General features: G+C 46.1%; 1 protein-coding gene across 2 annotated transcripts in view; it reads right to left on the reverse strand.

Moving 5' to 3' along the window:
* Window positions 1-12,364, reverse strand: part of Mtdh (metadherin) — a 47,220-nt gene extending 34,856 nt beyond the window's left edge. For both annotated transcript variants that reach the window (XM_027431531.2, XM_027431530.2), the window contains exons 1-2: window positions 11,679-12,364; window positions 677-778 (exon numbers count right to left, since the gene is read on the reverse strand). In XM_027431531.2, the coding sequence (XP_027287332.1) occupies window positions 677-778; window positions 11,679-12,074 (498 nt within the window). In that variant the 5' untranslated portion in view covers window positions 12,075-12,364. The remainder of the gene's footprint in view (window positions 1-676; window positions 779-11,678) is intronic.
* Window positions 12,365-16,207: the final 3,843 nt, after the last annotated feature.

The raw sequence follows: 16,207 nt of genomic DNA on the forward strand, positions 1-16,207 counted from the left end.
ACAACCCTTTGAAACTCCAGCTCCAGAGGGATCCAATGCCCCTTTCTGATCTACATGTAAGCATGCTGATGTACATGACACGCTCCCGTATACATGTACTTATGGAAGTCAGAGGACAATCTGGAGGAGTCACTTTCTTCCTACTAACACGGTGATTCTGGGGATAGAACTTAGGTCTTCAGGCTTGGTGACAAATGCCTTTACCTGGTGAGCCATGCTACCAGCCCTTATCCAAACCTTTAAAATAATGATTTCAGTATAGAATTATTTTGTTAAATAAAGTTAACAATGGAAATCTATTTACACAATACCACATGACAGTCTTGCTAAGTGTTTTTAATATTTCAAGGTACAACATCAACAGGAGCAGCATGATTCTCTTCTTGTATAGGAATCTATAAATCCAAAACCCCATTCAAACAAAAAAATCCTCACCTCATAAATTACTTTTGGCATGATGAACATACACCACCATAATATTTTAAAGTGTTTGATAACATAGTCTTCTTTTTTAAAAAAACTTTAACCACCTATCCAGTATGATTATTTTAGATTTTGGAGTTTCCTTAAATGGAAGATACACAATCTTATCCAACACAAAAGCATGATTTTTTTTTTAAATGATACTCTCTTTATTAAAAACTTTTCATACAATGTCATATGTTCCCAAGCTTACCTTTTCATTTTTCTTGTCTGTTTCTGGTGGCTGCTTTGCTGTTATGCTTCGGGGAGTTCTAACAATTTCATCCTCAGGTACTTCAATAGTCCGACCATTTGGCTGCACAGGTAACAAGAAAACACCATTATTATCAAACTGGCTGGCTGGCCAAACCAAAGATTTATACCTGGGAAATAACACATACAACTATCAAGTTTTTCCCTGACCCAAATTCAAATTAACAAGACTGTATGGCCATATCACCTAACTCTCAGTGGACTAATAAGAGTGTTTTGTGATATACATAATGAATTAATTTTTAAAATTTTATACCTTTATTTACTTTTATTGTGTAAGTGTTTTGCCTTGAATGTTGGCCATGTATGTGTCTGGTCCCTGTCGAGGTCAGGAGTCATATATGGTTGTAAGCCACTTTGTGGGTGCTGGGAATTGAACATGGGTCCTCTCCAAGAGCAGCCAGTGTTCTTAACTGCTGAGCCATCTCTCCAGCCTCCCTATAATGAACTCACAGCAAAATTTTGCACCACAAATTTTCTGATCACACACAGGAAATAATAATAATAATAAAAGCAACGAAACAGAGGTATTGTTGAAAGGCTGGCTCTGAAATGTATTTACACTGAGATCATATTAGATGGGTAATCAAAAGTATCTCACCAACTCTGGATTTTATTTCTGCACCTTATATGAGTTTAGCCAGGCATTGGTGGCCATGCCTTTAGTCCCAGCACTTGGGAGGCAGAGGCAGGAGGATCTCTGTGAGTTCGAAGCCAGCCTGGTCTATAGCTCGAGTTCCAGGATAGGCTCCAAAGCAATACAGAAAAATGAAAAATCCTGTCACGAAAAACCAAAAAGTTGGTAAACTTTTAAAAAAGTTTTTCTTTTGTTCGTTTTGTTTGTTTTTTTAAATTATGTGTAAGTGTGTGAATGTGCACGAGAGTGTGGGGGCCAGAAGAGGGTGACAGATCTTCTGGAGCTTGAGTTACAGCTGTCTGCAACCTACTTATTCAATGTAGATGCTAGGGACCAAATTCAGGTCCTCTGCAAGAGTGATACATGCTCTTAACCAGTGACCTGTTTGTCCATCTCCTCAGCAAACCTTCTGTATCAGGCCACATAGAAAATATTTTAGGATTTATGGGCCATACAGTCTTTATTGACTATAGCAGCAAAAAAGTAGCCAAAGAATATAGACAAATCGATGCATGTTAGAAGACCCTAATGATGCTTTTAATTATACAATCCACTGCCACAATCACCAACAAACAAACCAGCTACTTCAGTTTAGGTTCCTAACATGTCTAAAACGAGAGACCACACTTAGGTAGTCTGTAACCCAAATCCATTTTGTAATCAGGATCATTCCTACTATTTTCTCCCCTTTTAAACAATTCTGAGCCCCGTTAACAGAAATGGATAGACTGAGGAGTTTCATAAAAAGGGGCCCATCCAGTCTATCACTTATCCATTCCTCTCATATTCGACACATTAAAGTCAGCAAATTAATGTGCTAGTTCCTAAAACGTTGTTTCTAATATTTGCAGAATAGATGTTTGTCAAACTGCCCTTTATGGTTCAGCTATGTACTGGGGAAAAAGAATGTTGAAACTATATGTTTCTTTGGCTGCCCTCCCCCTTTGGTTTAGTCCTATTCTGGTTTGCTTACATTTTACATTTTTAATTTTTTCCTTTTTAAAAAAGAATTACATATAATCTATATTCTAATGAGAGGGGGGAGGTGTGGATTTGGGTTGCTGGGTAAGTGGGGGGTTTCTGGGACAAGTTGGGGGGAAAGGGAAATCAGAATCAGAATATATTATACAAAAACATCCATTTTAAAATTTAAAAATGTTGCCAGGCTGTGGTGGTGCACGCCTTTAATCCCAGCACACAGGAGGCAGAGGCAGAGGATCACTGTGAGTTCAAGGCCAAACTGCTCTACAAAGCAAGTTCCAGAATAGGCTCCAAAGCTACACAGAGAAACCCTGTCTCAAAAAACCAAAACCAAAGTATCCATAAAGTGACGTTACATGCATTTTAAAAAATAATCAAGCAGAAAACTGGGTAGTGGTGGTTCAGGCAGGTAGATCTCCGAGTTAAAAGCCAGCCTGGCCTACAGAGTGAGCTCTAGGACAGCCTGGGCTAAAAAAGAAACCCTGTCTTCAAAAAACAAAACAAAACAAAACAAAAACCAACCAACCAAACAAACAAACAAACAAGCAGGAGCTGGCTGAAAAGATGGCTGACTCCAATTCCAGGGAACCTGATAGCCTCCTCCTGTCCTCTCCAGGCGACAGACAGACAGACAGACACAGACAGACAGACAGACAGACAGACAGACACACACACACACACAAAACTTGCATGAATATATGCATGCAAAAACACTCATACACATAAAATAAAAATAAACCCTTAAAAATATCAGGCAAATGAAGCTGGGAAAGCAGACAATTCACATTTTAAAACTCAATTTGTACGTTTTCCAAAGATTTGTGGCAGGAAGTCAAAACAAAAGCTGTCTTCTAAGCCGAATAAATGTCTAATTAATCAACATTTAATCTGCTGGATCTTAAGCAACCTGTTAAAATAGGACAGTGAAAGCCAAAACCGGGTTCCTTCCACACTCTTGGTCTGGTTTTCTTTCTTCTGTACTGTTCTGATGGCTCTTTGGTTAAGTGCATGGGAAGGCAAGAAACCTCAGAAGGCAAAGAGGACTTAGAGCCTTCTACATCAGGTACTCAGAACCAGCTGGTTCTACTTTCCAACCTCAGTCATATTTGCTATTCTCGTATGCTACGTGTTTTTTAATTATTGTCTTTGTTTTTGAGGTGAAATCTTGCCCAGGCTAGCCCCAAACTCACTATCTTAATCACCCATCTTCTGGGGTGTTGGGTTTCAAGTGTGTGCTACCAGTCTGACCTCCCCCCCCCTTTTTTTTAAAAGACAGATTGTTGGAACCTGACTGCGTCCCCTGACAATGGGTGGGACAGGCAAGTACTTAGGCAGCTCAAAGGGCCCTGTGTTGCATGGCCACGTCATGGGACTCTGCGCCCATATCCCTCAGCGCTCTCTGTTTCTGGTGGTCAACCATTAATTCTTCTCTTACTCTCTGCTCTTGCCCCCCCTCCCCCCTCCTCCCTCCCTCCCTCCCCTCCCTCCCTCCCTCCCTCCCTCTCTCTCTCTCTCTCTCTCTCTCTCTCTCTCTCTCTCTCTCCTCTCTCTCCCCCCAACCTCCACCTGGAAAAAACTCTATGGTTAATGTATCTCTCGTGCTGGTGTCCCATCTAGCACGCTTTCCTTCTAATTTAAGCAGAACAACAACAACATAGGGTCTCTCCGTGTGGCCCTGGCTGTCCTGGAACTTGCTCTGTACACCAGGTTGGCCTGCAACTCACACAGATCAGCCTGCCTCTGCATTCAAGTGCTGGGATTAAAGGTGTGAGCCACAACCACCTGGCCTACCTTTTTCTTTTAAAATAGAAACAGTATCTCATTGAGTTGTTCAAATTGGCCTCTTGGGTTTAAGCAAACTTCCTGCTTCAGCCTCCCAAGAAACTAAGGCTATATGGAAAAGCCACTACACCCAACTATCATAGACTATTTTTTTCAGTTCATGCTAACTGTCTTCTCTAGCCAAACCTAACTTCTCATTTCCTGTGGTTGACCTTTCCTTCCTTCCTCCCCGAAGACAAGGTCTAACTGTGTGACTCTTGCTGGCTCTTACTGTATAGACGCGGCTGGCTCTTGCTGGAGTACTGGGATGAAGGGTCATGTGCCACCGCACCTAGCCTGCCGCACTTCCCTATGTAACTGAAAAATCAATCTACACCATGTCTGCCTGCAGGCCACCATTCCCACCAGGATGGTAATGGACTAAACCTCTGAACTGTGAGCCACCCCAATTAAACGTTTTCCTTTATAAGAATTGCCATGGTCATGGTGTCTCTTCACAGCAACAGAACCCTGACTAGAACAAGATGCAACAGCTACAGTTATTCCATGTGATTTAAAACTACTTATTCCATGTGTGTGCCACGTGACTGCATGAGGAAGTTAGAGGAGGACTTCTGGGAGCTGGCTCTCTACTAGGTAGGTACCTTCTGGGAACCAAACACAGCTCACCGGGTTTGCATCAAGCACCTTGACCCACTGAGCTGTCTTGTCAGCTCTAATCACTGTGGTTTTTTAAGCATTTTTCTTGATCTCACCCTATGTCCTGATCTTCTACTTAACTTAAATATCCTTGTTAGAATATTTCAAATGAAAGCACATGGAAACACACCTGTTCAAGAAAGTTGTTTCACCTCTAATACCCTTTCCATCTTCACAGGCATGATGCCCATGTGCCTAAATCATTACTCAGATTAAAAGATCATATTTGAACCCGAACTGACCTGGAACATCACAAAAAACACGTAGAAGAATGATTTTTTAAAAATGCCAATGGAGAGAAAAAGAATGAAAGGAAAAAAAAATCATCAAGTGAAAAGAGCCCCCCTCTCAACTTTAGAGATAGAGCACCTGCAATCCACACCTAAAAGCAAATTTTTATTACAGGATAAAAATCAAACTGACATATTAAGAATATATAGATTGCAAAAATATTTAAAAGGCTTAATATAGCCACTTTACAAATAAAACAAAGGCTTAAAAATAAATCTTGGGGTACTGGGGGGACAGTGTAACACCATGAGGACCGGAGTCCAGCTCCCCCCCCCAAAGCCCATCATATCTGTAACTCCCGCACTGAGGCGTGGACAGGCCAACTAGTCTAGCCAACTGATAAGCTGTTTCTGTGAGAAACCCTGTTTCAAAAAACAAAGTGGATCACTGGTTGTAGAACACGGAAAAGTCAGACAAGATCAGGTGCATTCACCATGTATTTCCGTAGACAGACATAAATCAATCAATCTGGAACTAAATTTTCATAGTGTGAAAGGTGTTGTGTAGGCCCCGGGGAGAGGACAGACATCAACGATCTTACCTAGCAATGCACCCTTCATGCTCCAATCAATACCCACCTGACAGGCAATATGTTCCCATTGGTGCCCCAGTGGAATGATAGTTACGGGGTAACAACTGGGGAGAATTCCTGCTTGGTACCTCCCAACCCATCTAACTCAAGTTCTTTCTCCTTTTCTCACTCTCTTAAAAACAAAACAACAAAGAAAATCAAAGCATAAAACCAGAAAGACAATTTAGTCAACACCGTGGCAGCAGTGGATACTGGGGGCTGGCTACTACTGTTGCTGTGCTTAAATGAACATGACATCAAAACTGTCTTCCTAAAAATGTATGTTTAGCCCACAGATCAGTGCCACTCTCAACCCTGGCCAGAAGCCTTCTGCAGTGGGCAGTAGCTAACGAAGTGACTCAACCGATTAAAATGAGGGGAACGTTCAGCTCCAAATGGGACGTCCGTATCACTCCTTCAAGGCTCAGAGAACACGGTGAAAGACAAGAGGAAAGAATTTAAGAGCTGGAGGATGAATGCTGGGAAATGCTATCTTTTGGACATCATTTGGTTACTGTACTCATGAACGAACAGCAACTGCCTTACCTGCCCAACAGCTGCCAAGATCAAGCCAGTTAAAAGTCCCTCATAGACTCACAAGGAGTCATTCTTAGTTACTGGCAGTTGACAGCAGCTGGGAGAGAAGGAATCGTTTTTCTCTGGGGTGTGACTACTGGTAGGTTGCCTAAATTAAGGTGGAATGGGATGGCTCCAAAGCCTCATATCTTTGTGCATAAAGGTAGAACTAACTGGACTCAGTGGATCACTGAAAAAGGGAGAGAATGTGGAGTTGGAGACATCTTAGAGGGAGTGATGGGAGTTTGAGAGGAGTGGGTATGGTCATAATCAAAATGCATTGTATACATACATGGAATTTTCAAAGAATAAGCAAAAAATAAAATATTAACAAAAAGGTTTTCTCCAGTGGAGTGTTACCAGGTCTTTCCAACCACTCCAGGGCAGGACCCATGCCTAGGAGTAGTTGGCCAGCACAAAACAGACTCACCTTTTGTTTTTGGGTATGTATGCCTGCCTGCCTGCCTTAGTGGTTTTGATTTCTTTGTTTTGAGACAGGGTTTCTCTGTATAGACCTAGCTGGCTGTCCTGGAACTCTTGCTCTGTAGACCAGGCTGGCCTTAAGAGATCTGCCTGCCTCTGCCTGAGTGCTGTGATTAAAGGCATGTGCTACCATGTTTTTTTTTTTTTTTTTTTTTTTTGGTTTTTCAAGACAGGGTTTCTCTGTGGTTTTGGAGCCTGTCCTGGAACTCGATCTGGAGACCAGGCTGGCCTCCAATTCACAGAGATCCTCCTGCCTCTGCCTCCCGAGCGCTGGGATTAAAGGCGTGTGTTTTTGAGAGCACAGAGAAAGAAAGAAAACGAATTTGGGTGGGTAGGGTGGTGAGGAGGACCTGAGAGGTTGGAGAGGACAAGAAGTGTGATCAAAATATATTACATAAAAATTAAAATAAAATTTATTTATTAAAAAAGGAAAAAAGGAAGTAGTTTAGAGTGCTTGCCACACTTCCAGCACCCCAACATGGAGGCTCACAGCGGTCTGTAACTCCAGTTCCAAGGGATCCACCACCCTCTTCCAGCCTTCCTGGGCACCAGACACACATGTGTGCAGACACACGCAGGCAAAGCACTCACTGATTGAGGAAGATATCCAGCATTGACTTTGGCTTCTACAACCATAAATGCACACACACGTATGTTCACACAGATATATAGAGACAGACATCACAAACAATGCATTTTGAAAATAGGGGTTGCATGATTTAAGAGAAAACTAAATAATGGAAAGAAACAATAAAAGTAAAATTGTATGTAGGCATAATACCCTGAAATATGGAATGCTCATGCGTAGAAACTAGTAGTTTACATCACAGAATCCACCTGAGTGTGTGACTCAACTAAAAAGTTTTTGCAGTCTTGCTGTATAGCTGAGGTTGAACTCAAATTCAAGATCCTCGTGCCTCTGCTTGCATCCTAGGGTTACAGGTGCCCTACCACTGCCTGGCTAGAAAGATCCTTATTGTTTCTGTATCACACCACAGTCCAAAATGGCCTGGACCTCAGTAAGTAGCCCAGGCTAGCCTTAATCTCACAGTTAATTCTCCAGGCTTAGTACTGACATTACAAACACGTGCCACTCTAATTAGCTTGGAGGAAAAAGGTCAGCTGGGTGCAGTGGTGCACACTTTTAATCCCAGCTCTCCAGAAGTAGAGGCAGGTGGACCTCTGAATTTGAGGCAGGACAGCCCAGTAAGACCTTGTCTCTAAAACAAGTAAATAGTCAAAAAGAGAAATAAAAGCTCAGGAATTCACAAGTTGTCAGGAGTACTCAAACTGACTTTACTGCAAATACTAGGAAAGGAGACCCCGCTCCTTCAGAGTTTTAGCTAAGATCTTCAACTGAGACACAATTAGTCAAACAGATTAGGTTAAATGCTTTACTCAAATTTAGGGCTGACAGACTGTTTTCCTCCTCTCAGGCTTTTCCACTAATTTGATTCAACCTCCAGAAGCAACCACTGTGACCAGGCATTTGATGCTCCCTGGTGCCACAGTAGGGCTGTATTTGTTAATGTTTTGATAAAGTCCCTTAGTATCCATTGGAGAGGGATTCCAGTACTCTCAAGAATAGCCAAATGAACAGATGCCAAGTAGCTCACAAAATAAAATGAAGTATTGGTATGTCAACCACACACATCCCCATACACTTGAAATCATCTTTAGATTAAATATACTTAATCCAAAGTAAATATTATGTATACAGTTATTGTGCAGTAAGATGAGGGAATAGTAACAAGGAAAAAGTCTGTACTTAATTTAGCACAGCTGCAGTTTTTAAAAACCACTGCTTTTGGGGGTGGGTCGGTGGGTGTCTCTCGTGTATCTCAGAGTGGCCTCAAGCTCCTTAAATGGTAGGGGTTGACCTTGAAAGTCTAATGCTCCTGTCTCTACCTTGAATGTTGGGATTGTAGGCTTATGTCAAGACCCCAGTTTATGCAGTGCTGGCCATTGAACCCAGGGATTCATGCAGGCCAAGTAAGCACTCTACCAACTTAGCAACATCACCAGTCCCTAAAAATAAAGTTCTGATCTTTGGTTGGGTTAATCCACGAGCGCAGAGCACACATGAGGAGCGGACTGTGTACAGACATCTTCCACAGCAAGCATGAAGCTCCCTGAGGAGACCCTGAGCTTTTTACTTGTGTCCCCTTCACAGTAAAACACAAAACACTCATTTTTCCTGCTTTCAACTAGGCCTTGTTTGTTTTCTCCTCTCCTAAATAAAAACACAGCACAGTACAAGGAATATAGTGAATAGGAAATAATGGATTTAATACTTAGCCTTGAAAAGCAGTATTTTTCTAACGGGTTGGAGAGAGGGTGTCAGGCCATATAAATAATCAAAGAAGAAGTCAACTCTGTGGGTCACAAACTAAAGAAAAGAAAGTTCATGACTGTGCTAGAATGTAAAGTGTTATTTCTGAGCTGCAGTCAAAAGTTTTAAGGGCGTAACTTCTTTAATACATTTTTATTATTTGGCAGATAAAGTGTCTCAATTCCAGCTCCCCCAAAGATCTCAGTAGACTTATTTATTATCCATGTCTTCTTCCTTAACACAACACAAATGAAAAGGAGGACGGGCCAAATCTTAAGCATGGTCTCCACTTTCACAGTGGAGTGAGTCCGTCCTCTGGATGAGTCATCTGTCATGATGCACTTCAATGGACGCCAGGAGCACCTGCCTCTCCACTCAAGCCCATCTGAAATTCTAAACGTCCCAAAGAGGCTTGGAGATTTTCACAACCAGCCACAGTCCACACAGGCCTTAGCATTAATGTATGTGGTTTGTTTCAGGGTCACCTTTACTCTGAAGCCAAATATTCTACTTTAATCACTTCACCCTGATACTGTCTTACAGAACTTTTAATTATGCATATTCCACGTAGGTTGTTTTCTCAGAACTTAAGGGAGTATTACACTGATATTTTTCTACGTCTCCTATCATGTCTTTCTACTCAGCAAGCAAAACACAAAAGCTTATGTGAGTTGTCAACCCTGTTCTTTATACTGCTACTAACAATATTTTTTGAAGTGAAACCAGCTTCTTTAAATAACTTTCATAAATTTCTCAAACTGGAATTAATCTCCAACCTCCAAATCACACCAACACGTGTTCACACCTCTATTTAGCAACTATGGGTCCACGAACACGAAATTTTCGAATCTGTCTCCCACAACAGCCACCATGATTGACTCCAACTACTATGTGCCCACCAAACACACCAGAGCACATCTCCACATAGTAAGAACCTGGTACTGGCTTACTGAATTGTTCTAAAAGAGTTACATTCAGATGATACAAATATTGCAGGTATTTAGTTCGTTCTTTCTTTTTTGGACACAGGGTTTCTTTATGTAGCTCTGGCTGTCCTGGAACTCACTATGTAAAGCAGGCAGGCCTCAAACTCACAGAAATCCTCCTGCCCTTGCCCTGGGATTAAATGCATGGGGCACTACACCAGGCTAATAGGTATTTCTAACGTTGCACACCTTTTATATTCCCAACTGTAAAGTATTTTAAAAATATGTAAAACCAGTAGGGTGTGGTGGGTGGAGCACATCTTTAATCCCAGCACCTGGGTGAGGGAAGGCCGGAGGATCTCTGTGAGTTCGAGGCCACCCCCACACTCTCAAGTAAAACCGGCTAGAAAAACAGCTGAGCCGGTAAAGGCATTTGCCACAAAGCCTGACAAGTTCAGTTCCCAGGACACACGTGGTGGAAGGAGAGAACCCGACTCCAACGAGTTCTCCTGTGACTTCCGCACGAGATCTCCCCAACAAATACAAAAATTGCATGTATTACAGAGAAAACGGCAACACAGAAGTAAAACACCAAGGCCTGATTCAAAAAAAAAAAAAATACAGAGGATGCCTTTTTGCATTTCCACTCGTGGTCCAGCAAACCGGGGGCTTGGAACCCCCTCTCAACTTGGGCTTTCTAGTCCGTCACCCCCCTTTTACTTTATTTAAAAATAACTCCCACACTGTGGACTGGCCGTCCTTACAGAGTACTTTGCTGAACTTGCCTGAGCTTTCGCTAGGGGTGGCGTATGTCTATTTCAACGGAATATTACTTAGCCAGCTCCCGTCTGTGCCAGCCCCTCCTCCTCCCCCAAACTGACCACACATTCACCAGGCCAAGACGGGACCACCATTTCCCTTTAACACTTCCAACTAAGATGGAAGTGTCCCGACACCTTTAATCCTCTTTAAGCCAAGAGTTTATTTATTTATTTATTTATTTTTAGGTCGCCGTATAGGTCCTCCACTCGGTACCGTCTCAGGTCTCAACGTGACTTAAGAGATAGATCTCTCTTCCCCCCCAATGTGTTTCTCCCCCTCCCTCTCTCTCTCTCCTCTTCTCTCTTCTCTCCCTCTCTCTCTTCTCTGTCTCTCTCTGTGTGTCTCTGTCTCTCTCCTCTCTGTTTCTCTCCTGTCTCTCTCTGTGTCTGTCCCCCCCTCTCTCTGTCTGTCTCTCTGTCTGTCTGTCTCTCTGTCTGTGTCTCTCCCTGTCTCTCCTCTGTGTCTCTCCCTCCCTCCCTCTCTCCCTGTCTCTCTGTGTCTGTCTCTCTCTCTGTCTCTCCCTCTCTCAGTGTATCTCTCTCTGTCTGTCTGTCTCTCTGTCTCTCCCTCTCTGCCCTGTCTGTCTGTCTGTCTCTGTCTCTCCCTCTCTCTCTGCCCTGTCTGTCTCTCTCTCTCTGTCTCTCCCTCTCTCTCTGCCCTGTCTGTCTGTCTCTCCCTCTCTCTGTGTATCTGTCTGTCTGTCTCTGTCTCTCCCTCTCTCTCTGCCCTGTCTGTCTGTCTGTCTCTGTCTCTCCCTCTCTCTCTGTGTCTGTCTGTCTGTGTCTCTCTCTGTGTCTCTGTCTGTCTGTCTCTCTCCTCCGCCTCCTCCCTCTCACTACTCACTCTGGCCTTTTCCGAAGGCTTCCTCCGGTTCCTCTTCTTCTGCTCGTCGCCCCGCGGCGTCCTCATCTGCGCCGGGTCCTCGGCGGCTCCTCCTCCCGGGGCTCCCGGGGCCCCGGCCGCCTCCACCTCCCGCTTGCGGGCCGGGCTCCTCCGCTTCCCGCGGGCGCCGGCGCAGGCCGCGGCCCAGCCGTAGCCGAGCAGCAGCAGCAGCAGCAGCCCGAGCGCGCCGGTGCCGGCCGCGATCACCCAGCCCGGGTAGCGCTTCGGCTCCAGCCCCAGGTCGAGGCCCAGCTCGGTGCGCAGGAAGCCCAGGCCGGACGACAGCCACTCCCGCAGGCGGGCCGAGCCCTCGTCGGCGCGCCGGGCCAGCTCGTCCTGCCAGCTCGGCGCGGCCATCTTCCCCCCTCGGCGGGGCGAGCGGGCGAGCGGGCGAGCGGGGCCGTGGGAGGCGACGGGGCCGCGTCACACCTCACACTCGGCCCGCAGCGCGCATCGCCGCCGCCAGAGCCGCCAGGGCCGCGGGGCTCCCGGTGCCCGCAGCCGGCCTCTCGTCTCGCGCCGGGGGCGGCGGGGGACGCAGCTGTGTCCTGAGGCGGCCGCTGAGCGGCGTCGGTCGGGGCGGCCCGCCGTCCTCCCGCGGCGGAACAATGGCGGCTCCGGCCGCGACTCACGCCGCGCGCGCGCGCCTGCCGAGCCCGGCTCCGGGGTCACGTGGGGCGGGGGCGGGGCGGGGCGCGGTCACGTGGTGGTCGGGTTCTGCGGAGGGCGGGGCGACGAGGGCCACGTGGTGGTGCGGACGGCGGCGGGGGCGGGGGAAGCGACGGGAGTCACGTGGGGGCAGGGGCGGGCGGTCACGTGGGGCGCGGAGGGCGGGCGGTGGGGATCACGTGGTGGTATGGTGGGCGGGCGGTCGCGGGTCACATGGTCGTCTTGGTGCTGCGGAGGGCGGGGCGACGAGGGCCACGTGGTGGTACGGAGGGCGGGGCGGTGGGAGTCACATGGTGGTGCGGAAGGCGGGGCGAAGGGGGGAAAGCGACGGGAGTCAGGCGCTGTGGGCGGGGCTATGGGAGTCACGTGGGCGCGGTGGGCGGGGCCGGCTGGTGTCTGGGTCCTGGGGATTTCCCTGGCGCGCGGATGCTGAGGAAGCGTGTCCGTGGCGGTGCTGTGCGAGCGGGGTGGGAGGGAGGCGTGCGGGCATGAGCGAACATGAGCGAGCATGAGCGAGCATGAGCAGGCTCTCCCCGCAGTGGCCGGTGCGGCGGAGCTGCGGAGGCGGAAGCGGTGCGGTCCCCGCAGGGAGGCGTGCGAGCGGGGAGGGAGGAGTGCGAGCGTGCGAGCATTAGTGAGCATGAGCAGGCTCTCCCCGCGCTTTTTTCTGCCGTGACCCGAGCCGCGGAGCCGGTGTTTTCTCCCGGGTCCGTTGGGTGACTCCAGAAATGGGGGCGGGGGCTCCATGCGTGGCGGCGGCGGGCGAGCGTCTGTAACATTTGCCAGCGTTTCCGCTCGCCCGCTCGCCGGCTGCCACTGCCGGTGTCAGACTCCAGAATTAAAGAGCGGGAGAGCCCGTGGGCGGCTCTTACTATTCTGCTAATCCGTAGCCTTACTGGGACGCATTGAGACGTTCATTCGAGGGGAGCGTCCCTGTGGCGTATTGTTTTTAACACAAACACGCGGAAAAGGAGCTGCGTGTGTGGCCCGACTGTGGGATGTAGCATTAGAAGGAAACGGGGTGGCTGGGGCAGGGGGATGACACGCAGTGACAGCCTGCTTTTTGAGCACACGCAAGGCTCTGGCTTCAGATTTTCCAGCACCTAAATAAATAAATAAACAAATAAGGCGCTTTTCCAGTCCTTAATTATGAAAACGCTCGGGGGTGACCCCAGGATTTAAGTTTTGATGTTGCTATAAGGAAACAGTGTCTATCATTAAATGATAATCAGCCCGTAGGCAGCTGGTGTTATTACAAGCTAAAAATCTATTAATGTATTTTGACCTACTTTGCATCAGCGTTGTGATGAGTATTGTTGATTAATAGGTGGAATCGAGTTTTGTAGGAAACTACTCGAGCTAAGCTTTGTGAGAACTTATAATTACTGACTAAATTATAAAGGCCAGAACCTTAAAATGGGATCTGTATGAACTCTAAAAATTATGACAAATTCCCTTCATAGTTTTTTTTTTTTTTTTCGAGACAGGGTTTCTCTGTGTAGCTTTGGAGCCTGTCCTGGCACTCGCTCTGGAGACCAGGCTGGCCTCGAACTCACAGAGATCCGCCTGCCTCTGCCTCCCGAGTGCTGGGACTAAAGGCGTGAGCCACCTCCCCTCTACTTTCAAATTTTTGGAATAAGATCTATAACCCCACATACTTGTGTCGGTTTCAGACACAAAGGGTCGTGGTTTCCACCAAGAAATTGTGCTGATCAGTCTAGATTATTGCCTGTGATTTTATAAATTAAATAATTACAGTAATTACAGGTGAGCATCGTAGGCCTTTCGGCAGTCTAGCAAGTAAATATGATCTAGTAAGATCGTATTGTCTTTGTTTTCTTTCTCCGTTTACTGTATTTGGTATCAGGGACATACTCATTATCATATCTCCCTCTCTTCTCTTTAAATCTTTTGGTTTATGACTTGTCAACTACTTAAAAAAAAAAAAGTTCAAATCCATTTTTAAAAGTCACTTATCCCTGGATGTGCTTACTTGTGATCCCAGTAGTCGGGTGGCTGGGGTAGGAGAATTCAAAGGTCCCGGCTAGTGTGGGCTTAGTAGCCAAGCCCCAAACAATAAAAATCTTCTATTGCTGTGATAAAATACTATGACCAAAAGCAAACTGTGGAAGAAAGAACTTATTTGGCTTCCTGGTCTGGAGGGCTGGGGTCTTCATGGCCCAGAGGCAGGGCAACAGGAAGCTGAGTGACCAGGCTGGCCTCAAACTCACAGACATCTGTCTGCCTCTGCCTCCTGAGTGCTGGGATTAAAGGCGTGCGCCGCCAATGCCAGGCTGGCAAGATATTTTTTAATTAAAATACATACATACATGTATACAGTGAAATACGATCACAATCCATTCACCAGTTCCCTCTAACTCCTCTCACTTAGCCTCTCAATGTGTACCCCAACTTCATATATGTATCTATATATGTATATATATATATATATATATGTATCTATATGTATCTATGTGTGTATATATATATATATGTATCTATCTATCTATATATGTATCTATGTGTATATATATATATATGTATCTATATATGTATATATATGTAACTAGAGTTATTTTATCACCAGGACTGTGACTACACCTGAATCTGCTGCTGTTTCAGCTACAGACTGTGGCTCCACAGCCCCCGCCTCTTGCTGATGCCCCCAAATGTAGTTTTTAACTAAATCTCTATTGTTCTATTTACCAATAAAGACTTGGGAGTCACTTGCTGGGGTGAAAACCTGGCTAGCAGGGACTGGAGAGATGGCTCAGAGGTTAAGAACACCGACTGATCTTCCGGAGGACCCAGGTTCAATTCCCAGCAACCACGTGGCAGCCAACAACTTCGTCACTCCAATATCTGACACCGTCGCACAGACACACATACAGGCAAACAAACAACCAACCCCCCCCAAAATGCACATAAATAAATAATTAAAAAGAAAATCTGCTAGCTCAGGAAGGCTGAGAAGCAACCAGCTGACCTTCCTCATCAGCCAGTGACTCAGCAAGAGGGCATTCTTCTGCCACCCCAAACCAAAACAACATCCACACTCAAAGTCCCTCCCTTCTATTTCCTGTGCATCTCAACCTGTCTTCCAAGCTCCCTCTGACTCTGATTACTTCCTGTCAGGTGGTTGCTGGCTCCTCCTTCCTGACCCAAGGTTGATTTTATTTAATTAATGCAGTCCCAGGGTCCAGAGTGTGAGGGAATATCCTGCAACACATTAGTGCCTGCCCTTGTGTACCTGGATTATCTTTTGGGCCACCAACCAGCTCCCAAATCCTGCCACAGAGACTCACTATTAGTTTTGAATGCTCAGCCTAGCTAACTCTTTTAACATAAATTAACCCGTTTCTCTTTATCTACCTTCTGCCTCGGGCGTTATTGACCTTTCTTCTGTATATCTTACTTTTGCTGCTTCTCTAGGTTTGCTGGCTGGCAGCGGCTGCCTGGCTTCTTGCCACCACTCTCCTCCTTTTTTGTTCCCTTTTCTCTTCTATTTATTCTTCTCTGCCTGCCAGCCCCACCTGTCCCTTTTCCTGCCTGGCTATTGGCTGTTCAGCTCTGTTAGACCAATCAGGTGCCTTAGGCGGGCAAGGTGAAAGGGATGCAACTCCTCTTTACATAATGAAACACATGTCCCTACATTGTTAAACAAATGCAGCATAAACAAAAGTAACACACTGTAGCAATAAGTCTTTCCGCCAGGCCGGCCCCCACGTTAAGGACCCAAGTAACACACAGAGACTTAGGTACAAATGCTGCCTGGCCAATGACTAGGATTTCTCATCTGCTAGCTCAGTCTTAATTATCAT

The sequence above is a fragment of the Cricetulus griseus genome, chromosome 10 (assembly GCF_003668045.3).
Source record: "Cricetulus griseus strain 17A/GY chromosome 10, alternate assembly CriGri-PICRH-1.0, whole genome shotgun sequence".
In the NCBI taxonomy this organism is placed as follows: Eukaryota; Metazoa; Chordata; class Mammalia; order Rodentia; family Cricetidae; genus Cricetulus; species Cricetulus griseus.